The sequence below is a fragment of the Eschscholzia californica genome, unplaced genomic scaffold (assembly GCF_041429995.1).
Source record: "Eschscholzia californica isolate CP2 unplaced genomic scaffold, dmEscCali1.0.p SCAF_4, whole genome shotgun sequence".
Lineage (NCBI taxonomy): Eukaryota > Viridiplantae > Streptophyta > Magnoliopsida > Ranunculales > Papaveraceae > Eschscholzia > Eschscholzia californica.
In genome coordinates, this window is record NW_028238461.1 from 734,878 (window position 1) to 762,266 (window position 27,389).

The window sequence follows — 27,389 nt, forward strand, 5'->3', positions numbered from 1 at the left end:
TCAAATAACCAAAGATTCCACCTTCTCTGGGATTTGAACCTGAGACCTCCAGGGATTTCTTTAATACATCATAAGAGAGACGTACACTTCTTTAATACACGTGAGTAGATGGGTTGAGGATAATATGGATTCTATATTAAACTAATCGTCCATGGTTTTTGAGAAGAATTTCTACTTAATGACTAAATTTGTGAGTATTCCACGTAATTATGCAAATTTAATAAATATATGGCGTGGTTGTTTGGGTGCCCTAGAAGAATGGGTGGAAGGATTATGTGAGACGACTAGCAAAATTTTGTCGGCAAATTGTGTGAATACCCAAAACTAGGACAAACCCAGCAAATATCGGTAGAAGGCGAAGTCTGTCTTGTTCGATATTTAAAAGATATGTGGTTTTGCTACATCGAAATAGTTGACACCATCATCACACTCTTCTTTTTCATTCCACCAAGAAATTTAAATATGGTATCCAAAGGAAGAAAAAGAAAGCCATCAACTTAATCAAAATTAGAATAATTGATTTTGTATGCAACCGATCACGAAGAAATCTAAATAAAACCTTATTTTATTCGAAAGTTTTTTTTTTCAGTTTTTAGAAACTAGGGTTTAAGGGAATGAATAATTTTTAGTCAAAAAGGCAAACTACCCATATAGAAGTGTGTTAGAGACTAATATTAATGTAAATAAAATGTCAAAGAGAGTATGTACCACATGAATGAAAAAACAAATGCTCGCCCAATAAACATCTGCCATCGCTTTAACATAAAGAAAAATGTGAGAACCCAAGTTGCAAAATTTAATATAATGTCGTAATCATAAAGATGTACATGAAAGTTTTTTTTTTTTCAAACCACCCACCAGCACAAACTCTAACTTCCCTATAAATTGAACCAAGAAATGAAGAAGCAAAGTATCAAAATAGTAGTAAATCACAAGAAGTGATAGATAATGGCTACTAAGTTTGTTTCCCTCATTTTAGTCTTCTTCATTCTTACTTCCTCTGGTGAGTTTTTCTTCTATTTCTTTGGTTTTAAGATCTTGGGATTTGTTTGATTCAAGCTTATATCTTATTGTAACTCATAAGAAATGACTTATTGGACCAAAGTCTCTTTGAAAACTGACTTAGAAAGTAAAGATTGTCCACGTTCTATCTACTTTACTAATTCTAATACCCAAACGATGTGATTTAATACTAATACATCCCCTTAACACCGTGGCTGAAGTCATTCAACACTTTCCCTCCACGTAGGACAAAGGTTAAGAAATCGTGAGCCATCTCTCCAAAACTAGCTTAGAACCTCCTCGAGTTGATTATGTAGTTATGTATGGAACTATGAATTTGTGTGTTAGAGTAAAATTAAAGGAAACAAAAAGGCTCAAAACATTGTTTTAGCACTCTAAATCCATTTGCTAACAACAATACCTTTTAAGGTTTATTACTGATCAATACGCTATAGGCGCCCCATCATTTTTTGCCTTAGCCATGTTTCTAGGTAGGTGCCCCCTACTTTTTTTTCCATTGGCGCCTCAACTACTTCTTTCTTCTTCTTCTTTCGTATTCATTTCGATTTCTTTTTCAAAATTTTCATCAAAATTCTTAGGTTTGTTTATATTCTTTCGATGGGTATCATCTATAGTTCGTATTGAAGAGATTATAAATAAACTTTAAAAACTCTTCATTTCTTAGTAGAAATCGGTTGTAAATTTTTTATGATTTTACCTTTGATCTAGTGTTTGAAATTATTTTTGGAGTGGTTGAATCCTTGAAAAGTATATTATTGGTTTTAGGATAATTTTAGAGTAATTTGTAAGTAATACATATTCACTCAAATCCAACACAGAGTAGTCGACAATATGAGATGATAGACAATGCCTCGGAATGTCTAGTACGAGATCCTAAGTTAGGACTCGGACTGTTCAATCTGAGACTTCCTAGACTAGATTAACACTTATATAGAAGTTTTTAGTCAAAGTAGATTGACTAGAGGGTGGGCACCTATAGCAATAGGTTAATCGACAATACCTTCTCCAGAAACCAAATCAAATATTTCAGCAGAAAAGAATAGAACTAAAACAAATACGATGCCAATTCAATCAATCTTTCAAAATCCAAATTTGAAACTTCCCTCAAGATAAAACCTTCTAGATTGTACTATTTTCTTTGTCAAGACCCATACCGACGACCTCGTTATTTGACTCACGTTGTGTCAATCAATTATCATAAAACAAACAAAAATGTGAATTCACCAGAGTAAGTAAGAAGGAAGAAGATTTATCTCAATATTTATAATTTGCTTGCTCTGAGCCGCCTATAACCATCAAGAACTTCTTGTCAACATGGCCTACAAAAATAGTCCAACATTACACAAAAGTTTTAATATATAGTCGCATACATTATAAGAGAGACACACACTTCTCTAATACCGAGACTCTCTTAGATAAACACATATTTTGTTTGGGACAGTTGCGTTTATAATTATGCAAATTTAATAAAGATGTCATGTCCTACTCGACTAGCCAGGTATGGTTGGGAAATTGTGAGACTACCCAAAACTATGACAAACAATACAAATATCGGTAGATAGCATGGTTTCGTAAGATATGTGGTTTTGCTACTTCGAAATAGTTGACATCATCATCGCACTCTTCTTTTTCATTCCACCAAGAAATGCACATGTGTTTACCAAAAAAAACAGAAAAATGTACATGTATACAAAGGTAGAAAAAGAAAGCCATCAACTTAATCAAACTTAAAATAATTGATTTTATCAATGAACCATCAGGAAGAAATCCAAATAATTATTTTTCGAAAGTTCTTTTCAATTTTTGGAAACAAGGGAATGAATAATTTTTATTTGAAGTGTGAAATGACAGTAATGGAATTATAATGTCAAAAAAAGTAGGCGCCAGTAAGATTGGGGAGAAAAAAAAATCCTCATCTAATAAACTTTATTTGATATGTTGTCGTAATCATCAAGATGTCAAATCAGCTTTGATGCAGTACAAGAAGGTTCTATTTTTCTTTGAGACCACCCACACACTCAAACCCTAACTTCCCTATAAATTGAACTAAGAATGAAGAACCAAAACATCAAAAATAGTAAATCACAAGAAGGGATAGATAATGGTTACTAAGTTTGTTTCCCTCATTTTAGTCTTCTTCATTCTTACTTTCTCTGGTGAGTTTATCTTGTTTTTATTTGGTTCTAAGATCTAAGATTTATTTAATTCAAGCTCATATCTTGTTGTTAGTCATAAGACATGACCTATATTGGACCTAACTTTCCTCCAAAACCTAATTGGAAAGTAAGGATTATCCACGACTCATCTACTTCACAAATTCTACTGCTAAAACGATGTGATTTAACACTAACTAATACCTCCCTAACGTCAAGGCTGAAGTCATTCAGCACTCTCCCTTCACGCAGGCCAGAGGTTAAGAAATCCCACATCATCCTTAAGAAACTAGCTCTGAAACCATGGTAGAGCCCACAAGGGCCTAGCTCTCTTTGAAAATTGGCTTGCAAAGAAAGGATTGCCCAATACTTGGTGCCCCGGAGACGTCCGATGATGCTAATAAGTACAACCCAACTGAAATTTCTTACTTGTGACAATATCGTAACGGATGTCACATAACTATATATGTCTATTAAGTAAATGTTGTATCAATATTTGCAGGTGCAGAGAGTATGAATGTGAAAGCTATATTACGTGAGAAGGCTAGCCAGACATGGACGGGAAATTGTGATGACACCCAACACTGCGACAAACAATGCCGGGAATGGGAGAAGGCAGTGCACGGAGCTTGTCAGAGTCGAAAATCAAAACAAACGTGCTTCTGCTACTTCGAATACTATTGACATCACGATCATCACCCAGCTTCTCTTCCTTTTCAAATCCATCACTATATGCATTGAACATGAGGAAGAAAAACGGTACTATTGTAACTGAAATTAGAGTTCATATATGACTTTTCAATGAAAAAAACAGAACAAAACCATACCCTTTGAGGCTATTTTATGACTGTAAGAATTTGGTTTCTATTATGTTTGCTATAGTGTGGTTATGTGTGGAGTGTGTGTATCACTCAAAACCTTATATCTCTCAAAACAATGAAGTGGACTGATAGCTCAGCTAATAACACAAATGAGTTTCGAGAACAAGAAATCCTTACAAAGTTGATTGAGTTTAGTTCAATGTTAGTTTCAAATCGAGATGCTAAATGACAGCCTAGAAAGGTTAAGCATATAGAGCAAGAAAAACTCAAAATAAATAAGCTAAGATATTGATCAAGTAGTTAGTTAAGCTATACCATGCACATCGCCGTTAAGGAAAACCAACCTAGCAAGGGGTACAAAGTGCAAACCAACATGGCATCAGCGGAACCAACACGGGCTGAAGCTCCCAACCAGTACAAACCTGAAAGCAGCCTTACAAATCACAATACAAAGTAAGTCTACACAACCAAAACAACACCAAAAGAAAGGTGAAGAAAGCTCACAATGGCCTTCCCAGCATCTGGAGTGGCATGAATCTAAGGACTAATGCATGATTAAAGCCATCTATTCTGTCTGATAATCTTGTGCAACGAGTGGCATTCTTGATTATCATTGGGTGCATCTCTCTCTCTCTCTCTCTCTCTCTCTCTCTCTCTCTCTCTCTCTCTCTCTCTCTCTCTCTCTCTCGCACACGAACACACATTACACCATGGTATACTGAACATTTTGCAAATTTTCACACCCCATTTACGTCTTCTAGAGTGAAATCAACACGAACTATTTTCTAGTTATCCCATATGAAATTGACAAGATAGGCTGTGAAGATTTATAGCTACAAATTTTCTCTTTCCATTTTGCCAAATTCATTTCAACTAATTAGAAATTAGTCCATATATTAGCACTTACAAACACAAATCAAAGCATATCTTAGATGCAAAAAACAATAGAAATTCCGACGATACCAACCAGAGAGTCAACGAAATTATCAAAAATTAAACCATTGAAATTCATCAACATTCAAATTACAAAGTAACCCAAGTTTCAATCTTTAACTACACCAACATGATACAAATCAAAATACCCATAAACCTAAACAAATTCAAGCGAAGAAACCCTAATTAGTTTCAATCTCTCTCTCTCTATTTCTTCTTTCCTTTAGCTGATTTTTTCCTACTAGGAAGAATAATTTCACCATATTTAAGATTAGGAATCTCCATTAATTGTGTAAGTTCACCATATTTCTTCCTGAATTTCTCAACTTGATCAGCATCAACAAGAAGAGCAGATCTATTACCTAAATAAAAAGGATGATTACCTGACCAAACATCAACCACATACTCTTTCTGGGTTCCACCAGTTGTCATCACTTGTTCATTGTTGCAGTAAACTTTAGCATCTTCAAAGAACTCTGGGTGAATATCTTTCTTCCTGCAACTCCATTGTGGTCGATTTGTTCCAACTTTTTCAGTCGATTTCACCTGCAAATTTTGATTTTTTTTTTTTTTGTGTGTAAATGGATTTAGGGTAATGAAAAATTGAGTGGGTATTAGAGGAATTTGTTTACCTTGATTGGGAGAGTGGGGGAAGGAGAAATTCGTGATTGGAGGAAAGTATTGGTTAGGGTTAGCGCCATTTCTTCTTCTTCTCAGAAATACAAAAGAGAGGGAAAGGTTTCTCCTCTCTTTCTCTCTATCTCTCCTTATCCTTCTCTCTCTCTACAAGAGGATGAAAATTGAAATGGATGAGATTTTTCAGATACATAAATACCCTTGGGAAACTACAAAATTTCTCTCCCTAGACCAAGGATCTCATTGCCGGAAATTTTGAAGGCGCCTCTTAATACTATTACATTTTTTTTTTTTTTTGAGAATTCGACTACGATCTACGTTAGTCGTTACAAGGTATTGATGCATCATGGAGATGTAATAAGTACGGTAACCGCCTAATTTAAACCGAGAATGAAAGAGGCTTAAAGCCCGACAAATTATTACATTATTTATAACATAAATTACATAGGATAAATCTTGATGGCAACTGCTTCCACCAAGACTCGATCCCACGACATCATAGGCTTAAGAGGTGTGTTCTAACGTTACACCAAAGGGTGGTGGACTCCTAATACCGTTATTGTCATCCCCATATTTTTTAAAATATGGTTTAAAACACCGTTTCTCAAAACATACACTCTCTTTTCTCTTAATTACAAATCGGTTCAAGTCTACTGATTCTAAGTGTGGTGGGGTTCAAATCGATTTATGGTTGAACCTTATTGCCACTATTGAATACGACTCAAATTGATAGACTCGGGGTCAAATTTTAGCATGAATCCACCGATCTTGTGGGGCCTCTAAGCAAATGCAGTCAAACTAGATTTACCAAGTCAATGTGGTTGTAGGGGCGTCAATAACACTACCAGGATGGGCTTTTACCAATTCATAATTTGTGGGCATTTGTCCTAGCTAGGTTAAGTTTTGATTGTTGTTGTAAAATAATCTTTCTTCACTCTAGTCATTGCAAAGATCTTTCTATGTGACTACATTCGAAGGCGGGAAAAAAAATTTAGGTTACCTTGCTTTTCAATGTTCTTATATAGCATAATTATAATAAGAAGTTTCAATTCTGTGGTGATAATTTTTTTTCTTTTTGAAACGGTACACTCCGAGAGGGCTCAAACCTAATTAAAATAAGAATATAAGGAGACTATGTAATTCTTAATACAATTTTCCTTCTTTATCCCCACAAAGAATGTTGTGTAACTCGTCCGTGAAACTTGTGTGGTGAAGCTCTTCATACCGAGATGTCTGTGTTCCGCTGCTCTGTTTGAATCTTGGTGTATATGTGAATCTGAGTGAAGTAGCTATACCAATAGAGTGGGTAACTGAGATACTAGGTTAAATGGTCAATCTCAATCTGTGATGGGTGCCAATGCTCTATACATTTACCTTCAAAAATGCCACCGGGCTTCTTGAACATTGTAGCATCTGATTTGGACATTTACTTGAGTTGTATCATATATTTGGGGATAGAATAGGTAGTTGGGAAACTTGATATATGTGATACTACACTTTTTCGACACGGTACTCTTCACATTTGAGTGTCTCCTTGGTAATTACAAGATGTCGCCTAGACAAGCTGGTCCTGTTTTTATATGATCAAAAACATTATTAAGGTTTTAAAGTTGGATTTCAACAAAAAAAAGAAAAGGGTTTTAAGGTTGGGGGTCGACCAAATAGTTTTTGATTGATCCTACTTGTAGCAAGGAGCTTCACAATGGAGGAGCCCATGCCCTAAGGACTTGAGGCAAAGGCCATGCAAGAACGAGACCCCGAGGAGTTTGAGGGCACCCCAGGGTTTTCCAGTACACCCCATACCCTAGGTTGCAAGGAAATAAGTGCAAAGGGATGGCCACATTGTCAAAAGACATGAAAAAGATCATGTACAGACGTCCACCCTTTCTTTAGGTCTTCTATCTGATTTTTTCCTGAGGGAAAAAGATTTCGAAATTCATGAGCCACTGTAGGCCAAGCTGAAATTGATCTGGTAGAGACATTTTGGAGCCGAATTGGGAAAAGGTTCCTTCTACACAGTATCATTATTTTCTCGTATTATACTACTCGTATAATCATGCTAGACATAATGTGTTATTATTACGTGATTTTTAAGGTACATAGCCGCACTCAGAACGCGGGACATATCAGATCCAGAATAGTAGGATTGAGGCCTTTGAACTCTAACGAATAGCAACTCAGTCCTACTATGTGTGCCGCCCTTAGTCTCACTCGTTTTGGGTAGAAGCAGTCAACTCTTATTTGGAGTAGCATTAGGCTCGATCGTCTACTTACATATGGATAAGCTCCGATATGTTGGGAGATATTAGGGATTTAGGCCAATCTGATCACTAGTAATCGAAGGTGGCCATGTGGGGAATCCAAACTTGTTGGCATGGCAGATTAGAACAGGCAAGCTAGGTGTATTAGGCTTGAGTAAGCATGCTAGGCGTGTTAAGCTTGAGTAAGCATGGTAGCCATATTGGACTTGCTAGGCCCATTGGGCTTTCTAGGCGAAAACCTTTGGCCAACTCTCTGGCTAGGCCTACCGGGTTGTTAATGGGATGGTCCCTACATCATTCTCCAATAGGTAATCGGGCACCAGGTGACAGGTCCATTTACCATTCTCGGCTCGTAAGCTGTTTTTGGCCTATACAACGGTTGCCTTGGTTTCTCTTGAATACGAATATTTTCCAAACTAGCTACAATTTTCTTTTGTGTTTGTTACTGTTTTTATCACTTTATTCGGTATCTTTTCCACTCTTCTATCGGTTTAATATCGTTTTATGTGAGATAGGAGTTATTTTAGTGTTATAACCATTAAAACGAGCATCATATAATAAAGAAGAATGAGAACCCACTCCCATTTAATTTTATTACTTTATCTAAAAGAAGAATAAGAACCCACACTCTTTTTCTCATAGAAGCATTGTTAGTTCATTGGAGAGGAGTGAAAGAGGGGGGAAATCTAGAGGGATGAAGATGGAAAGACAGCTTTGGATTTGCCTATGCCCATGAAGTACTAGAGGGGCATGGATGTGACATTGTTAAAGTTTTAAGTTTGCAGGTAAAGAAAAGTGAACTTCACATGCCTCTTCTCACCATCCCTATCAAATCTTTCAAAAAAATATCATTTCAAATGTATCTTTGTGAGCAAATGAGATAGGAGTGACAACTCTTCTTTTTAAAAAAAAATACTAATAGCCATCGCCCGGTGTATCATATTATTATTACATTATTCGACCCTAAAACCTTCTAGCTTAGGACTTCTCTACGGTATACTATTTAACTCCTGGAAAATATTATTGATGTAGAACCAAGTAACCGAGATTGATGTTTACCAAAATTCAAAATGTAAGAAGATAAATATAAAGCTGCATTAGATATGGGGAACTATCAGTAGGTTAGGTCTGGTTTGTACTTGATTTTGTAAAAGATTTTAACACATTCAAGAATCGGCTTAGAATATCATTTAAATCGCCCGAGTTAGATGATAAAAGGAAGGCCATGTCTAATTTAAAGCTCTTTTCCTTAGCTAAAAAGGAAAAGATTTGCAGGTGGATTTAATGTGAAGAAAAGAACATGTGAAACTCATTTACTTACACAAGTGAAGAAGAAGAAGAGTGAAAATGAGAGGAGCAAGGGCCAAGGAGGGACTCTACTACCCTGAGCCAAAAAGGTGAAACCAGTGAGGTTTTTGTGGGTATTTCTTTTTTGCCCTCCACTAACCTCCCACCATTCTCTTTTTGGGTCTTTTTGACATAGTGATCTCATTATTTTTTTCCTTTTTTTATTTTTTTACCTTTTCATTTTAAATTGAAAAATGCAAATTAACATTCATATTCATACATAATAAGTCCACTTGTTATACTCTCATGTCAATCTCCAAATGACTAAAATGCATGTGTTATTTAAGATTCACATGGGAGGTATAGACCATTTCAGATAGTGATTACACTTTTACGTTATTAATATAAGGACTAAAATTGAACTTCCATTAAATAAATTGATGTCCATACATTATGTTGTGAGTTTAAGATGAAAGGATTGAAGCAACCCTTCAGTGTTGATATTTGATTATACATTAAAGACAACCCGGAGAAAATTATTTGTTATAGGAAAAAGGCAGTAAAATAAAAATCAAGTGTTTTTTCTTTTTTCTCATTGTCTTGTTATTACTTCACATATGAGTAATTTTTAGTCATTTTTTCTTTTCAATCTCGTTTTAGTTTAGATTTTCAAACCGTTGATAAAGACTCGCCTGAGTAGAACCTAAGACAATTCTTCAATAAAAGTAGTGGTTTAGAAAAATAGTACCTCTACTTATAAAGCAAAAAAATCGAGTTGATTTTTTTTGTTGAAAAAAAAATGAAGTTGATGGGTAGTAATGAACAACAATTCCAATTAGAATAAAAGAAACAACAAAACTTGAATCACAAAAAGAAAGTGTTAGGGTCCTCCTACTCATGATCCTCATAATTTGTTTATAATTTTAGTGGCTTGGTTTTTTTTTTAGTTATGTCAACATTTTCATTGGACATTATAGGAGTCTAGACAGAGAAGAAAGGGAAGGAAATCAATAATATCTTCTATAGTATCAATCAAGTAAAAAAGAAAAACTACTGGTTCTACATTACCTCTCCAACTTGGCAGACTTTCTTGTGGGGGCTAGTTTATATATTTAAGCAATTAAGCATAGGAGGGGAATGGGGATTGTTTGAAAATTAAGCTTGAGATGCTCAACTTACATTAAATTAGGTCTTGATGCAAAGAGAAGAGATTGGATGCTCTTGATAAAGCCAAGGTTCTTCCACCCAATTTAAGGATATTCTCCTTTATTATGTTGTCAATTGATATGTGCTCTTCAACTAGGGTTAGTCGGTATCCAAAATGAAACTAGAAGTTAGGGTTAGTTGAACTTAAATTTAGCCAATGACTTAAGTGACTATTTGGTCTTATATAAAGGAACACTTCAAAATTAGAGTTCTAAATTTGTGCTTAGAGTTGTTTTTCAAATAAATTGATTTTTGACCTACTAATTATTTTTATGTTTACATCACATTCTAGAAGAAACGTATCAATCACAATTCTCTAACACCACCAATATCTATATCTAGACTTTTTTTTTTGAAGTGAAGAAGAAATTAATATCATAACTAAAACTTAAGATTGTAATTAAAACTTAATATTGTAATTCTAAATTACGAATTTGTGACGTACAGAGTCTTAGCAGTTATCGATATTGTTATCGCTTTAGACACCTCATGTCCGCATCCACAGGTATGGGGTTTTGTTCTCGACGAATGCTCCAAAAGCCGACCCAAAGGACCTCGATATTGGCGAAGACACACGATTCACCCAATCCATCAGCCCCATAATGTAAGATTTTGTCCTCACTTAGCCTCTGCTTTTACAATAAAATTATTTATCGATGTAACTAATTAAATTTTGAAGTTGAAAATATCTGAACATGTTAAAATCTTTTCAAACGAATCTTTAACATGTGTTATATGTTGAAACTAAAGAAAGTGGAGTCATGGTTGTGAGGGAAATGTCATACTTCAAAGATTTAAAGCTCAAAAATTTTAGAAGTGCAATATCCAAAATCCAACATACTGATCATCTTGGAGATGTTTGATCTTCATGTACTAGCAAATAACAACTAGTGTATGCCCTGTCTGGATTTGGTACCACATGAAAGTAGAAAAGGGTAACTTCAACAAGTTGTATAGTAATTTCTTTATCTCAAAGAATTCAAATTAGGCAATTGAATACATTTTATGGCTAAGATTTTTCTATTCTACCTTTTTTTTCTGCATACCTTGAAAAGCTCAATAATTATTCCTACAATTTCAATCATCCTCTTGATTCACCATATCTCCAACTTGCACAAACAACAAAACATAATGAAAGAACAAAATCTTCACAAAATTTAAGGACAAGTTGCATTAACAATTTGACTTGACCTAAATTGCCAAGTATATATTCTATTTACTTTTAGTTTTTTCTTATTTTTATTGGGGGATGAAGTGTCGAGTATTTGATTGATTACCATGATTTTTGTCTGTGAGAAGGTTTGTTACTTTTTTTTTTTTGTTGACTGGGTTTACATTTAGTTGGGAATACCAACTTCTAGATACTATTCCCAGACACAAGACTACATGTAAGGGGTTTTGTTCATGGTGATGGCTCCACGAGTCCCACTCAAAAGACATAGGTATGGGCGAAGACACACCATACCCAATCATCAGAGTACGCAGTCTTGGGCCACCACCTACCATTTCATGAAGTTTTGTTCCATACCAGAAGAGATCGGTACTTATTAAGCTTGAGTGTACATTTATGGTCCGAACACTCTCGTGAGCGATTTGAGACTATCACACTATCATACTATCACATTCTTGAGTGTACCTTGAGGAGGATGATAATTGATAAATGGTTAAGCCATTTCTTGGTGATTATTTAGTATTTTAGTCTATAGAAAGTTCCAAATAAAAATGACTATAATTTAATATCTTCATTTCTTCTCCATTACTTGTTTCTGAGTACAGGGGACCAACACTCACTAAATTGGCTTGATTAGAAACAAAACAAGTGCAACAAATGAGGACCACATTTTGTTTTTCTGTTTTCATACATTTCATTCTTAATTTTATTAAAAAGCTTTTGTCAAAATGTTAGTTAAGTGTACGGATTATCTTCCTTTTGTGATAAATACCAATACCTAAATATATGACTTATCGTACATTATGAAAAACATCATACCAAGTCCAAATGAGGTCAGGTCGATCTTTTCTGTTTTTTTGCTCATCGTTTATATTTTAGAAAGATGTATATTTTAAGTTTTCATTTGTACCGCAACAATGAGTGGAAGTAACATTAACATTAATGCCTTTCCTAGTGGCGAAAGTCATCTTCAATTTGCTGATGATACTTAATTAGTATAATCTAAAACTTGAGAGTTACCCTCCTCAGATAGAACAACTAGTGACTTAAAAGTTAACTTGGAATGAATATTAAGACTAGTTTTGAATAATTTTAGCATATTCTACTCGAATGTTCCAAGTTTTAAGAGTTGTTCGATGTTAGAATATACAATATCTCTAAATTAGACAATATGATTCGAAACCGTAAGAAAGACCAATGTTGTAAAAGGAATTTTGGTTGCCCTTTATAATTCACAAACACATACTTCACTATCAATGTCAAGGTCAAGTGTAAGTTAACCACTATTAATTAAGATTAAATATACTATTACATAGCAAAAGCACAAGAATGGTGATTACAAAAATATAAGCATATGTTTCAAAGGAAAGGATATGCCATTTTGGGTTAGGTTAGGTTACAATGAATGCTAGACTTTGATCTCAAGAAATCAAAGAGTTGAGATCTTATACTCATTGCATTGGAAGTTTGGTTCTAAACCTAAAAGTAACTTTTTGACCAATCACGGGCAATATAATCACAATCAATTCTATTGTGTTTCATTAAATTTTGATAGACAACTAATAAGGTCTTAGACTATAAACTCACACTAATAATTTTTTTTTGTTGAAATGCGACTAATAAACTCGATTAATAAAGTCTTAGACTATAAGCCCGATTAATAAAAAACCTTAATCTTAAGAAAATTCAATTTAGTGGCATAGGTACGAAAGCCTAACTTAATAGCTGGACTTTCTCAGTGTCTTGACAGTGTGCCTCGAGACATATGTTAAGACAAAAATGACGGGTACTTTGAGAAACTTTTAAGTTTCAATCAAATGATTTTTCGTACATACAATATTGATATAAACGTGAAGTTTACTTTAGTTAAATGGTCATATACATATCTCTCTAAGAGATAGACATACATTCTAATTTCTAGTCTCAACGTTGTCACTTAAATAAATTTCAATCATCATGAGCTTGGTAACATCTTTCCACACATCCGTAAGTATGATTAAATCGGTTTGGGTGAAAATGACCAAATTACCCTTCTTGTAATATGAGATTTCCATTTCATGTCTTTGGATTCCTTGGTTAATATTGCATCTCACATGGCTGATCCAACACTAACAAAGAAATAACTGTAATTGTAACTGCAAATCTTTTGAAAAGGTGATGAGAAAAAAAAAAATCATATTAAATACAAAACAAATAAATAAAAAAATTAAAATCATATTAAAAAATCAGAGCTTGAATTAGATGGAGGGTTGTGGAAATTTCTTTCCCCACCTCACATGCCTCATCCCACTCTCTCTCACCAAAACTCTCTCTCTCTCTCTCTCTCTCTCTTTTGAAGAAATCTCTCTCTCTATCTCACCCACCAAATTTCTAGATTTATTACAGGAGATTCCAAAGTTCTTTCTCTCCTCTTTTCTACTTTATTTCCTTTTAACTCTGTTTCTCTCTCTTCCTACTCTCTCTCACTAAAATTGTGTTTAATGTCTTTTCTTGATTACTTTATTTAATGAATGAACTTTTAGATTCTATAAATTCCCATCCTTCCTCTGTCAAAAAACCTCTTCCACTTTTCTTCTCTTCCCATACAAGATTTTGAGATTTCCTCTCTCTTCTCTCTTTCTTTCCTCTGTTTTTTTTCTCTGATCTTTGCTAGATCAGAGCTTCTAGTCCTCTGTTTTTCAAGGGTTCTTGATTCTAATTTTCAGATTCAAGATCTGAAATTTCTGGGTTTTGAATCAAACCCTTTAAATGTCAAACTGATTATAATCAAAAATTTATATTTTTCTTGTTAATCTTGATGCCTAATATTTGGTTGTTAGGGTTTGAGATTAATGTCTCCAGTTCTCAGTGAAATCCTTCTTTCTGGGTTTATGATAAATTCCACACTTAGACGCAGGACCCATTTAGTTCAATCTTTCTCCGTTTGCTTTCTTTACTGGTTTTATGTTTTTTCATAAATTAGGTTATCAAAATTTGATCCTCTAGAACACCTTCTCTATCTTTCTCTCTCTCTCTACTTTCTTTCTCTATAATTATAATCTAATTTGAATTAGTCTCTGGGTCCTGCTCTAATTAAGCTATAATTAAGAAACTAAGTTATATTTAGTGTGGTTCCTCTGTTTTTGTGCTCTGTTTTCTTGATCTTTTTGGTGTAAATATTCTCTAATGGCTTCCTCAAGTGGTACTTCTTCTGGTTCAATTGGTTATGAAGATCAATCTCAAGTTATAATTGATCAAAGGAAACAGAAAAGAATGATATCGAATCGAGAATCAGCTCGGAGATCGAGGATGCGAAAGCAGAATCATTTGGATGGTTTAACAGCTCAAGTTGCTCAATTAAAGAAAGAAAACAATCAAATTCTCACAAATTTGAACATAACAAATCAGCATTACTTGAATGTTGAATCTGAGAATTCAATCCTAAGAGCTCAAATGGGTGAATTAAGTCACAGATTAGAGTCTCTTAATGAAATCATCCAATACTTGAATTCAAACAACATGGGTAGTTATGAAACTACTAATCATCTTCATCATCTTGATCAAGATTTTCAAAGCATTAGTACTAACTATGATGGGTTTATGATGAATCCATGGAATTCATCTCTCTACTTGAATCAACCCATTATGGCTTCTGCAGATATGTTTCAATATTGATCAAATCAAACTCCATTTTTGAAGAAGATGAAATTTGTAAGGTTGCAGACTTTACGAGGAGAGAGAGAGAGCTTCATGTGTTACCTGATCAATTGGTTCTATAAAGTTTATGTGTTCTTGAGGTTGTTCATCATCTGGTGGGAAAGGATCAAAAGGAGGAAGTCTTTTTGAACTTTATTAAGAAAATAATTATGAAAATGTGGTGTTAGTATTGGTGTGGTATGTAGTAGAGAGTAAATATGGTTTTTGAGGTCTTGGGTATTGAAATAAAGTTCTTATAATATGGGGGATGTAAAATCAAGATCTATATATATGTAATTGCTCTCTACAATTTTAATGTACTAACTTCCATTACTACAATAATTTTGTTTTTTATTTACTCACAACTACTTTGTGTTTTGATTGGTTAATTTATCTGGCAATGTTTCACCCTAAACTATGACGGATAAATTGATTTGGACTTTTTAAGATGAGTGAATTTTTTTTTTTTTTTAGTGAAGCCTTCTTTTGTAGGGTGGCAACATTCATAATTGTCTACAATATTGAACGAGTTTTGATATTCAGTTTCAGAGTTCAGTCTACCAAGAGAGGTGGAACCATTTTAAGAATAATGTACAGTAATAGATTTTCATATAGTTAACAACAATTACTCCCACAACAAGGGTAATGGAATACTTTCTCTCTCTAGCTTTTGGTGGTATTTGGGGGCATTAGTACTAATTATTATAAGTATTTTTTAAGTGGCTCCACATGAAAATTTGTACTAAAAATTCTTTGAACTCACTTGTTCAACTGCACACACCTATGAAAAAACAACAATATAGTTCATCAAAACATTTAGAAAATTTTAACTAGTACATAGGACACTTTAAGTATGACTTAATAAATTAAATCCTACTTATTTGGTTTAAATACTAACTTAGAAAATTGATTCATCGGCACTTTTCATGTAGAGCAAGGGACAATTGCAAATGGGTTCAAAGTGATTTTATAGTTGTTGAAAAATATATAAATATATATTTATAAGCTAAAATACAAACGATGTCACATTTCAAACGTATTAACTTTAATACTTTTAGTTGCGTAAGTAATCTCACTTCTTGATGCTAATTGTTAATTAGACGATTACAAAAAGTAAATTAGAACTACGTAATGCATAATAAAATTACATCAATACCCATTGCTAAAATCACGCAAAAAGAGAAACAACGTGTGCCTTATATCACGGTGTCGGTTGCCAGATAAAAAGACAATAGTTTGGATCTGTTTAATTAAGAAATCCACCTGCTCTCACGATTTAACCCCATAGTTAATTGCATAAAATATAATTTAGCAAGCTAATTATGTACTTCTAACCTGTTGATTAGTAATGAGAATATGTGGGTTGGCGTATCGGCCGATAAGTAGGTGGACTGAGTACTTTTCTACAAAAGTATAAAGCTACAAATAAAGTATTTCATCCCTACAGAAATCCGATTAATAAATTGAAGTTGTACACATTTAAGACTTTGACCTAAATCAAATGGAAGTGAGTGGTAGTCCTATTTAAGAATATATACAGAACTACTTTAAATTAGAAAATAGTCGGATCTTTTGACAAAATTAAGAACCTTATTCACATATTGGGTATAGGTTACTATAACCCATGAAAATTCTACTTTTTTTTATGTTATAAGGAAAATTCTACTTCAATAAGAATGAAAAAGAGCTTCCCAATAAAAATTGAGAATCAAAATTTGTGTTTCAATTGTCTTTAAGGGGGAAGAAATAAAGGACTAGAAGATAAAAAGTAAGAGATGGGTGAGGTAAAGAAATAAGTGATTTTGATGCTAACTTTCAACCAGACCCACCATCTAAAGGGTGATAATTAAAGTCATTTGTCATGACTTACAATTAAGGGTTTGATTGCATGTTGGAAAGTGATTTATGAAAACAAATACTTATTGTAATTAGAGATCATGAAAGCATGTGATAAGCCATATAAATGGAATAAAAGCTTCACATAAAATGGCAAAAGGTTGGCTTGTTCTTGGCTTTCTTAATTTGGGGTTTGAAATTTTTTAATTTTTTGTTCCAATTCAAGAAAGCTTGTATTTGTAGTGATAATATTAGAAAGGTAAAGAGAAAAAGAAAGAGGGAGATAGAAGGGAGTTCAAAGTATGAGTTGTTTCCCCCAATTAAGTTTGAATTTGTTCTACTAATATTTTACAATTAAACTTACTATTCTTTTAAAATACGCAAAATAAATTGTCTGATAGCTAGCCAACCACATATAGTTCAGACGTAAATGTGATATAGCATTTGAGCACATTAGAAAATAGTTGTGTTTAATTATGTTCTCAATTGAATATTAAGGGTGGGTATGAGCTCAATTTTCACTTAGATTTAATAGTTTTGAAGAGAAAGATAATGTTTTATGATTAAAAATTAAAGATGATTCTTAAGAGTGAATTATTAATTAGGAATCTAACTTAAAGTCATAAGATTGACAAAACCTCACATTAAGTTAAAATTAATTAATGTTTAGTTTTGGCATCTTTGTGCCAGATGAGTCTAATACATAGGCGGTTTCCGACCACAGATATTAGAGTTAGTTTTATATTAAAATATGATTAACTTTTTCTAAACAACAACCTAATCGTGGTATTAATTAATGATCTTAATTGATATTACAGTTCATTAATGCCATACCATAAGCACAAAATTGTTCAAAAGAGTCACATATGAAAGAGAGATTTGGATAGAGAAACTAATCAACAAGAGAAAGAGAGACGTAATTGAAGGACCAACTGCAGTTTTATTAATCCGTTATTTTACCTTTTTCAATCTATAAGATCCCAAAAAATTTAAAAAGAAAATGTGCACCTAAAGGTAATTAAGAAGAATTGAGGGTTCATTCTTAATTATTTTATGAATTAAGTCAAACCTTGTTATATATATATATATTTTTTGGAAGTCTACGTAAGTCGTGATATTTGATATTTGATACATCATAGATGTGATAAGCTCGATAATCGATCAATCGGCCACTCAAACACTAACAAGACCGGACTTATAGTCCAACAAGACAATGGCCTGAAGTCCAACAACATTATTTATACCCTAATAATCCCAATTCAAATAACCAAAGATTCCATCTTCTCTGGAATTCGAAACTGAGACCTCCAGGCCTTTCTGGAATTTATGCCAACACCTTGGAACCACTTGGGCTACCAACTGTTGACAAATCTTGTTATATTAGTGGACTTTGTTTAGCTCTCTGTTAAAACAACTCTACCAACCTAATCCTTAGGTTGGTTTATACACATTACTAGAAATGATCCAATCCAAGAGCTGATTCTTGTGATAAGTTTAAGGTTCCAATAGTATGTTGGTTATGAACTAGGATTGTCTGTGGATGGGTTGGGCTTGGGCTGGGTTTTAGGTATTTTTGAGGTTGGTAAATTTTAAATGCACTCACCATTTTTTTTGACAAATGCTAAATGAAGCTGCATAATTGCTTCATAAAGCTATTTGCTAGACACAACCATTTATTTTTTATTAAATTGCTAAACAACACTAAAGATCGATTTATCGGTTTTATCTAGCAAATAATTTTTTGAATCTTAGATTGCTAAATATAACTATGTTTTAACTTCCCAAAATTATTTACTAGACACAATTTTTTCTTTTATTAAATTATCAAACAAAAATAAAATTTGTTGTATTAGTGTTATCTAATATTAAAAAAAAGGGTTAATTCTGTTTTGGCCCCCGATTTGTGACCAACTCGCCGTTTTGGCCCCCATAAGTGTCCGGCAGTTCGTTTTGGCCCCAAAAATTTCCTATTTGGCCCCAAATTTTATCCAGACTCCCAATTCTACCCCGATGGCATTTCTGTAATTATATATATATATTTTTTTTTGTCCACCTCATCTTATCACTCCTCCACCACACCACCTCCTCTCCACCTCACCCTTCTTCTCCGGCGGAATCTTGCCGGCCGGAATAAAAAATTCCGGCCGACCACCTTATTAAAAAAAAAAAAAATTTATTTCTCTCTCTTCTTCCTCCTTTCTCTCTCTTCTTCTCTCTCATCTTCTTCCTCCTTTCTCTCTCTCCTTTCTCTCTCTTCTTCTCTCTTATCTTCTCTCTCTCTCCTTCCTTTCTCTATTCCGGCGAAGATATCTTCGCCGGAAACCTCTTCGTCTGGGATTTCCAGACGAAGAGGAGCCCTCTTCGGCTGGGAAATCCCAGACGTAGAGGAGCCCTCTTCGGCTGGGAAATCCCAGACGAAGAGGAGCCCTCTTCGTCTGGAAATCCCAGACGAAGAGCAGCCCTCTTCGTCTGGAAATCCCAGACGAAGAGGAGTCTGGATCTGGGGTTTTCCCCAGATCCAGACACTTTCCGGCGAAGATACCTTCGCCGGAATAAAGAAAGGAGGGAGAGAGAGAGAAGATGAGAGAGAAGAAGAGAGAGAAAGGAGGAAGAAGATGAGAGAGAAGAAGAGAGAGAAAGGAGGAAGAAGATGAGAGAGAAGAAGAGAGAGAAAGGAGGAAGAAGAAAGAGAAATAAATTTTTTTTTTTTAATAAGGTGGTCGGCCGGAATTTTTTATTCCGGCCGGCAAGATTCTGCCGGAGAAGAAGGTGAGGTGGAGAGGAGGTGGTGTGGTGGAGGAGTGATAAGATGAGGTGGATGATAAAGAATGGTGTGATGTGTTTTTTTTTGTTTTTAACCTTTTTCACAAATAATTCTGTTTTAGCCCCCGAGGATAATTTCGTCAAAAATTTAGCCCTTGGGGCTAAAACGAACTGCCGGACACAATTGGGGGCCAAAACGGCCAGTTGGTCACAAATTGGGGGCTAAAACGGAATTAACCCTAAAAAAAATACTTAAACGTGTTATAGGTTTTAAAAAAGTGTATCTTATTTATATATAGTATGATTTTAGGTAGTATGATTTTAGGTAGTATACATTATTAAAGTTTAAACTAAGCTTAAAAATATACATATTGATTTTATGTTGTATGATTTTATGAATATCCCATGAGATTTTTTTTGTTGAAAATATCTCCGTTAGATTGTTTTTTTTTTTGTTGAACAATATCCGTTGGTCTTGATAAACCAAAATTCTAATCTATAAATACCCGTTAGACTTGATAAACCAAAATTCTAATCTATAAACACGATTTGATTTAATGAAATATACACTATTAAGGTATAAACTAAGCTTGACTATTCATAATAGTTAGGGTTATAGAAGATACTTGGTGATTTTATGTATGATTTTATGAATGAATATCCGTTGGGACTTTTTTTTTGTTGAAAATATATTCGTTGATGAGGAACTAAAATTTAAACAAAGCTTGACTAAGTCATAGTTATTAGGATTATAAAAGATACTGTCTCTATTTCTTTGAACCCAATATTTTTTGAGAAAAAATTCGGTTATATTTGATTTTTTTTTTCTTTGGATTTTACCTAAATTATAGCTTGGAATGCTCTGATTGGAATATAATATTTTTTTTGTTATTTCTTAATATTTGGTTAACTTTTTAGTTTAATGTTCGAATAAATTTTATTTATGAATAATTAATTATGGTAATAAAAATTTGAATTTTGAGAAAAAATTTGATTATATTTGTTTTTTTTCTTTTAGTGTTGGGTTTAGCAATTTAAGACAAAATTCAATTAATTTTATTTAGTTATTTTGTGTAATAATTTTTTTAGAGTTGTGTACAGAATGGAAGAGAGATTCAGTTATACTTGATTTTTGGTGTTGGTGTTGGTTAGCAATTTAAGACACAATTTTAGTTAGTTTTATTTAGTTATTTTTGTTTAATAGTTGTGTTTAGCAAAACTGAAGTTGCATATAGTAGCATCCTTTTTTTTTATATTAACATTTCTCGTTCAGGTTTTACAGTTGGGCCAACTTGAATAACAATCTTAAGATGGGCAGTTCTATAGGTGCCTTCTATTTATTTTTTTTCCTTCCAAAAGCGTCTTCGGGCACCCTTCACCACCATCAATCTTAGCTGAGCCCAAGATTCTTTATGACTCATTTTGTTTGATTTCCACCAAGTTTGAAGAAGAAAGAGGTGAGAAAAAAGAGAAAACAGTCAAGGGGTGTGTGATTACAACAAAGGGAAAGAAGAAAGATAATGGGATAAAAATTTCTAGGAATTGATTCTCTTGAGAAATATTTTCATATTTCTGTTATCTGGTTCGCGATGAAAAATAGTTAGTTTTATTAAAATTTCCATTTTTTAGGTTTCATTGTTAGAACCAGTTTTCTAAAATTTTTTTAGTGTAACTGAAGTATTTCTAGTATGTTCTTCTTTTTGTAGATTTCTACAGATGAATGACCAATTTGCTGGACAACTACTCTGTTATAATTACAAATTTTCAAAATCCAATAAGCACCGCGACGAAATTTAACAAAAAATTTTACATTAAATATGGCAGATAGAGACATATGAAGAAAGAAAAGATAACAAGCACAAATGAATAAATAAATGACCAAATAATAGAGAACGAGAAAAAAAAAAGACGGAGGAAACGATATGTTTTTTTAAAGAAAAAATTATAATTATGGACATTTGCGATTCTCAAGTAGGAGGTGAGTCGCACATTCCTGTTTTCGGGGCAAATTTAAAAAATATTCCTTTCCTCTAAAATACCAATCATACACGTGAAAATTTAATTTCAAATGAGATTTTTTTTTTCTGCGAAAAGGTAGAAGTCACACACAACCTTTAGATTTATTCGTCACTCACAACTTAAATTATGTAAGCCCGCACCGTGTCCACCCCAGTGATATGGGATCCCGAAGACAATTCTATAGGCACTCCAATTCGTCGTTGGCTTTGAAAATGGAGTCAAACTTTTGGGTATCTTTTAACCCCAAAACCAATATATTTGGTTTAACAAAAAATATAAGTGCTTCTTTCCGAAATTTTGGAGAATTTTTTCACAATGAGGTGTAGGAAAATATGTTGTTATGCATTTTTTTTTTCGAATCTCTTCATAGTATCTCTAAATTTCTTTTACAATTTTTTTTTTAATATCTTCTCTGCCCTTTTAAGTTTTAAACATCTCTCTTTACAAATCTCGTTCATTTTCTCTTTGAACATGTATACTTATAAAACTTCCCTAAATAATTTCAACTCAAAATATAGAAGCCCAATTGTACTAAAAGAAAGACATTTGGAGACTTGGAGTTGTCCACCTTCATTTTAACTCAAAATAATACATAAACAACCCAATTGGTAGTTGAAGGGCCAAAATGTCAAGGAAAACAAGGAAGTCACTGCCCGCCCTGACTCAAAATTACCCAAAGGGAAGTTTTATAAGGCCTCCCCAATTTTGTTAAAAGGCCTCTCCATGAATCATTTTACTTGCTAAATTATCACTGAGGGGAGGCCTTTTAACAAAAATGAGGGGCCCTATTGTGGCTCAAATGACCTAATTTTTCTAAAAGTAGTAAAAAGTTTTCAATGATTTATTGGGAGATTTCTAAATAAAGATACCAACTAATTGCTACTTTAGTGGTTCACACTATTCTTGTATCCCAAGTACTGTGAAGAAATATCAAATCTCCCTACCATACTATTTTTATTTATAGATTTTGTAAAACAATCCCAAAGTCCTTATTGCCAAGGCCCCGATATTATAATGCGATTTGGGCCTTGTAGTAGATAAGATTGCCCCGGTGGAAAATTGATATATCAGCGCGGCCTCTGCTTGCCATAAACCCGCCCCATTTTAACCTCTTTGCAAACACGGGCTATATTTGAACACCTCCACGGCTCCGCCCAAGGGATACAAAACTAAACTCCAAGGGGCGCATTAGCCAATTTTGAAACCTTTTAAGGTTTGAAGGTTTTATAAGAGTACTTCTAGAGTTAAGTCCTAAATGATGGATGATAATCAACATTGATAAAGAATTGAATGGATGCTTTAGTGAGTTGATATTAAGGCAGACTTTAATTATGGAAGCTGTCTCAAGTCCCACTTAAAGATTAGGAAGGACAACAAAATGAACCCTAATTGGTTAAGAAAGATTATAATATATTGGTACTAGTGCTAATTCCTCTTTATTCTCCACCAATGTCCTTTTTGAGTGGTATTTGGTGGGTTGTTTTTGTTTTTATGGATAATTGAGAGCACTACCAATCCATAAACCTATTTTATGTTCACCAATTAATATTACAACCTAAGAAAAAACCTATTTCTCTTCTATAACCACTTATCCCTTTCCTATCCTTTTACTTTATGTCTCCTCCAATTGTAGCACTTTAAGTTGAGATTACTCTCATTACATTAGAGTTGTTAAAACTAAATTTACTTTCATTACCTAATAAATAATGAACTAATCAAATTAGCCAAAGCCGAACAATTACTTCTTCAAATGGTCAATAAACTTTGGTTGGAGTGAATACTGAACTGATTTCCACCTTCTAGGTCTCAAGTTCGAAAGAAATCACTAAGTTACTAAACTTTCTCGTCTAAGACTACTTCAAAGATAAAAAGTCAAAATTAGTTGAGCTTGTCTTGATAGAGAAAAAGTCTAAAGCTTTTCTTAGCAATGTTGGACTATAGTTGTTTCCAAAAAAAAAAATGTTGGACTATAGCATGGATGAGATATCTTACATATGGACTTTAATCATTGATAAGGTCTTTTTAGGTCAATTATGAGTAAATCATGCAAATTAAGATTAGTAGGATTACATGGAACATCAAATTTGGGGTTAGAGTTTTGAGGATATATAATTTATCATTAGTGCTACTATCACAGTCATGGTTTGTTAAACATACTAATAATTAATTAAAAAGATCTTACCAACTTCTTAGACTTGGTATTCCAACAACAACAAGGTGGTCTTCTCACCTTTTCCATTTTTGAAAATTAAATTCTAAAGCATGAAATTAAAGTGCTATTATCTTTAATAATATACAATTTACTAATTTCTATCCATAAAGATGAAGAAACCTACTTTTAATCAATTTATATGTACTTAGCATTATAGATAGAGAACTCCTTTCATTACATTCCTTCAAGAGAGAGAGAGAGAGTTGCTTGATGTATCTAATGGCTTTGAAGAAGATCACTTTACTATTTCTAATCATCTCTGCATCACTATGTTCAACTTCATTTGCAGGTTTTTTTTTTTTTTTAATTTATATGAATTCTTTATGCATGCATCAAGTTTACATATACCCATAAACCCTAGCTACAGTTTTCATGGCCTAGAACCAGAATGGCTTAAGAATACTCATTTTAGTCAATTTGTTGGAAATTTGGATGTCATGATCAGGCTGTAAGCCTTCTATTATGTAATCTTCTCTTGTCTTGTTGTTAGAGGGCCCGGTTAGCTTCCTAAGCTACCACCCTTATTTTTCATTCATCAGTGAAACTATGTTGCATCTTCCAAAAAAAAGATATGACATGATATTCTTTCTTGAATTTCTATTACTTGATACTTTTATCAAATAGTAAAACTCGAAGCCTACTCTCTTCCGTATATAAAAACACATGTTACTATCCAACTGAAGTTGAATAAACTATGACTCAGAAGACTATTTAGACTAATAAGTCGTAAAGTTGTACAATACAGAGTTAATTTAGTTTATTCTGTTTACAGGACGTCAACCTAGGTTTATGGATAAACCTCCAATGGATATGAGTACAACAACTAAGGTACCATAAAACCCTAATTATCATCTCTCTCTATCTCTCAAATTTCATGCAAGCCAATTAATTAACTTTACTCTTTAAATAGCAGGAAATATCAAACCATGATGAAGTGAAAGAGAAGGAAGAAATTCATGAGAGGCTCCTAAGAATGAATACAAAAGATTATGGGAGATATGATCCTTCTCCAACTCTTACCAAACCACCTTTCAAACTCATCCCCAACTGATGATGCATGCCCTTAAAATTTATAATTTTATGCAACAACAACTTAGATAAAAGATGATGAGAAATAATATCAAGCTAAAGTAGATATTTATATTATAATGTTTGTAGTATATACTATATGTACCTACGTATAGTAAGTTTTGAACAAGTACTATCATTGTGCATGTTATATATATATATATAGAAGTACATAGTATATATAGGGTGTATGTGTCTAGTTAGCTCATCATCATGTATGGCTTTTATTTCTATTGGGTATGCATGTATGTATAAATGTGTATCAGTTAGACTTTTTATCTTTACAACAAGATGATGATTTGCTATATATAGATTTCCACTACGGGTGAGGTAGGTCCTCTTGACCAACAATATTATCAGTACATTATGTTAGAATATTTTTATGTGTCTGTGCCATCGCATCCTATGCATATGACAGACACCTGCATAATATCGGATAGTGAAGAAATGGAAACAACGGTACAACACGTTTGAGTGTATGCTCGACCCCAACTTACACCCACTACCGCGCCATACGGGGGCATTGGAAACCTAGCCGTTATCGATATTGTCTATGCTTTAGACATCTCATGCCCAAGCCTACAGGTATGTGGCATTGTTCTTGGCAAAGGCTCCACGAGCTCAGTCAGAAGGGCTCGACACTTACTAAGTTTGGGCATTCACCTATAGTCCAGGCTCTGGACACTCTCGCGAGCGATGTGAGACTATCACAAATGGACCAATTATGTATTGTGCAATCTAATCGAATTATTTTACTACTCCAAGAGTTTCACTATTGAGTAGTTACCAAATTGTAAAGGGTCAGAAAATTAAGACAGGGGAGATGAGAGAGAAGAAAAGATTGATGAATTATGTGCGTTGTCAAAGCCGACCCTACCACCTATGAGGCCCATGGCCATTTATAAATTGGGGGCCCTTAACATAAGTTCTTTCAATTGTTTTATAACAAATTATAAAGAAAAAAGAACTGAATGTGACTTGAACCTTAGCTCGAACCTTAGCCAGTCGGGTAAAGGTTGCAATTTGCAAACAAGTGTACAAAACCAATCTACTGACCATTCTTTCATGTTATTTATTGCAAACAAGCAATAACATAACCCGAAAATCTCATTTTGCGGGCCTTCTAAAATTAGAGGCCCAAAGTCACCGCTTTGGTAGCTTTGGGTTAGGGTCGGCCCCGCGTGTTGTCGTTCTTGGTATAAAGATAGAGAAAAAAAGAAGCAGGAGAGAGATTTATTGACCATAACATTCTTAAGTTAATTAGGAATATTAGGAAACTAGGAAATAAGATAATATTTATTATTTAATAATAGCACTAGATTATTACAAGAAATATCCTCAATATATGGCACATCAATATATGGCACTCAATCTTGTAGATCTTCAAATATCTCTATATATCTTCAAAGTATCATGTCTTCCATACTGATAAGGTCTTTTTAGGTCAATTGTGAGTAAAACATGCATAGATTAGTAGGAATACGGGCATTAAATTTGGGATTAGGGTTTTGGAAGATTATGTATCATTAGTGCTAATAAGATTCTAAAGCAGGAAAATTAAAATTTTAATATCTTCAATATTATACAATTTATTCATTTCTATCTATAGAGATGAATCGAAGAAACCTACTTTTAATAAGTTTATATGTACTTAACATATAAACTTAACATTATAAATAGAGAACTCCTTTCATTTTTCTCATTACATTCCTTCCAAGAGAGTCAGAGAGTCAGATAGTTGCTTGATTGAATGATATATCTCATCATGGCTTTAAAGAAGATCACTTTACTATTCCTATTAATATCTGCTTCACTCTTTTCAACTTCACTTGCAGGTTGTTTTTTATATTTTTATACATGCATCAAGTTTACACATATCCATATCCATAAACCCTAGCTGCAGTTTGTAACTCTAACACGATACGATATGATATATCATCTTTGTTGAATTTATGTTACTTATTGTTTTCTCAAATATATAGTAAAACTCGAACCTTACTCTCTCTAGTAAAGTGGTGCGATGCATATATAAGGGTTAATTTCGTTTATTCTTTTTGCAGGTCGTCAACATACGGTCATCGATACACTACCTCTAATGGATGTGAGTACAACATCTAATGTACCCTAAAACCCTAATTTACCTTACTCTAATGCAAGCCAAGTAATTTACTTTACTATTTATTTAGCAGGAAATATCAAGCCATGAAGTCAGAGAGTTTGAAGAAATTCATGAGAGGCTCTTAGGAATGAATACAAAAGATTATGGGAGATTTGATCCTCCTCCGACTTTTAAAAAACCACCACCTTCGCCCTTAAAATTATAAT

At 33.5% G+C, this 27,389-nt stretch overlaps 3 protein-coding genes, 1 long non-coding RNA gene and 1 pseudogene across 8 annotated transcripts; 4 read left to right on the forward strand and 1 right to left on the reverse strand.

Annotated features, from left to right (window-relative positions):
• Positions 1-856: 856 nt before the first annotated feature.
• LOC147541223 (uncharacterized) lies at positions 857-4,155 on the forward strand. The gene is made up of 2 exons (XR_015223326.1): positions 857-1,003; positions 3,679-4,155. It is a non-coding gene; the product is annotated as an uncharacterized LOC147541223 (long non-coding RNA).
• Positions 2,032-5,715, reverse strand: EMB2184 (Ribosomal protein L31). Of its 3 annotated transcripts, none has more exons than XM_086634040.1 (4): positions 5,563-5,715; positions 5,314-5,476; positions 4,342-4,419; positions 2,032-2,342 (listed from the first exon to the last, which is right to left on the reverse strand). In XM_086634040.1, the coding sequence occupies exons 1-4, from the start codon at positions 5,629-5,631 to the stop codon at positions 2,278-2,280; spliced, it is 375 nt and encodes a 124-aa protein (XP_086490166.1). In that variant the 5' UTR covers positions 5,632-5,715; the 3' UTR covers positions 2,032-2,277. The 3 variants fall into 3 exon arrangements, with proteins under 3 accessions (XP_086490166.1, XP_086490167.1, XP_086490165.1); XM_086634041.1 differs by having other exon boundaries at positions 4,313-4,419; positions 5,563-5,710; XM_086634039.1 differs by lacking the exons at positions 2,032-2,342; positions 4,342-4,419 and having other exon boundaries at positions 4,981-5,476; positions 5,563-5,710.
• An 8,201-nt stretch (positions 5,716-13,916) lies between these two features.
• Positions 13,917-15,505, forward strand: LOC147541225 (bZIP transcription factor 11-like). Its single transcript, XM_086637553.1, has one exon. It carries the CDS (start codon positions 14,657-14,659, stop codon positions 15,143-15,145), a length of 489 nt encoding a protein of 162 aa, XP_086493679.1. The 5' UTR covers positions 13,917-14,656; the 3' UTR covers positions 15,146-15,505.
• An 8,632-nt stretch (positions 15,506-24,137) lies between these two features.
• LOC147541226 (protein CASPARIAN STRIP INTEGRITY FACTOR 1-like) lies at positions 24,138-25,369 on the forward strand. 2 transcript variants are annotated; one of them, XM_086634387.1, is made up of 3 exons: positions 24,138-24,285; positions 24,769-24,824; positions 24,910-25,369. In XM_086634387.1, exons 1-3 carry the CDS (start codon positions 24,207-24,209, stop codon positions 25,045-25,047), a joined length of 273 nt encoding a protein of 90 aa, XP_086490513.1. In that variant the 5' UTR covers positions 24,138-24,206; the 3' UTR covers positions 25,048-25,369. The 2 variants fall into 2 exon arrangements, with proteins under 2 accessions (XP_086490513.1, XP_086490512.1); XM_086634386.1 differs by having other exon boundaries at positions 24,174-24,285; positions 24,907-25,369.
• Positions 25,370-26,829: 1,460 nt separating this feature from the next.
• Positions 26,830-27,389, forward strand: LOC147541227 (protein CASPARIAN STRIP INTEGRITY FACTOR 1 pseudogene; annotated as a pseudogene). The gene is made up of 3 exons (XR_015223044.1): positions 26,830-26,899; positions 27,098-27,165; positions 27,254-27,389. The product of XR_015223044.1 is annotated as a protein CASPARIAN STRIP INTEGRITY FACTOR 1 pseudogene (transcript).

Coding starts and splice junctions, on each gene's coding strand:
- EMB2184 (XM_086634039.1), bottom strand. CDS start 5,631: ATGGCGCTAACCCTAACCAATACTTTCCTCCAATCACGAATTTCTCCT. Junction 5,477..5,562: donor CCCCCACTCTCCCAATCAAG/GTAAACAAATTC, acceptor CAAAATTTGCAG/GTGAAATCGACTGAAAAAGT.
- LOC147541225 (XM_086637553.1), top strand. CDS start 14,657: ATGGCTTCCTCAAGTGGTACTTCTTCTGGTTCAATTGGTTATGAAGAT.
- LOC147541226 (XM_086634386.1), top strand. CDS start 24,207: ATGTATCTAATGGCTTTGAAGAAGATCACTTTACTATTTCTAATCATC. Junction 24,286..24,768: donor ATGTTCAACTTCATTTGCAG/GTTTTTTTTTTT, acceptor TTCTGTTTACAG/GACGTCAACCTAGGTTTATG. Junction 24,825..24,906: donor ATATGAGTACAACAACTAAG/GTACCATAAAAC, acceptor CTCTTTAAATAG/CAGGAAATATCAAACCATGA.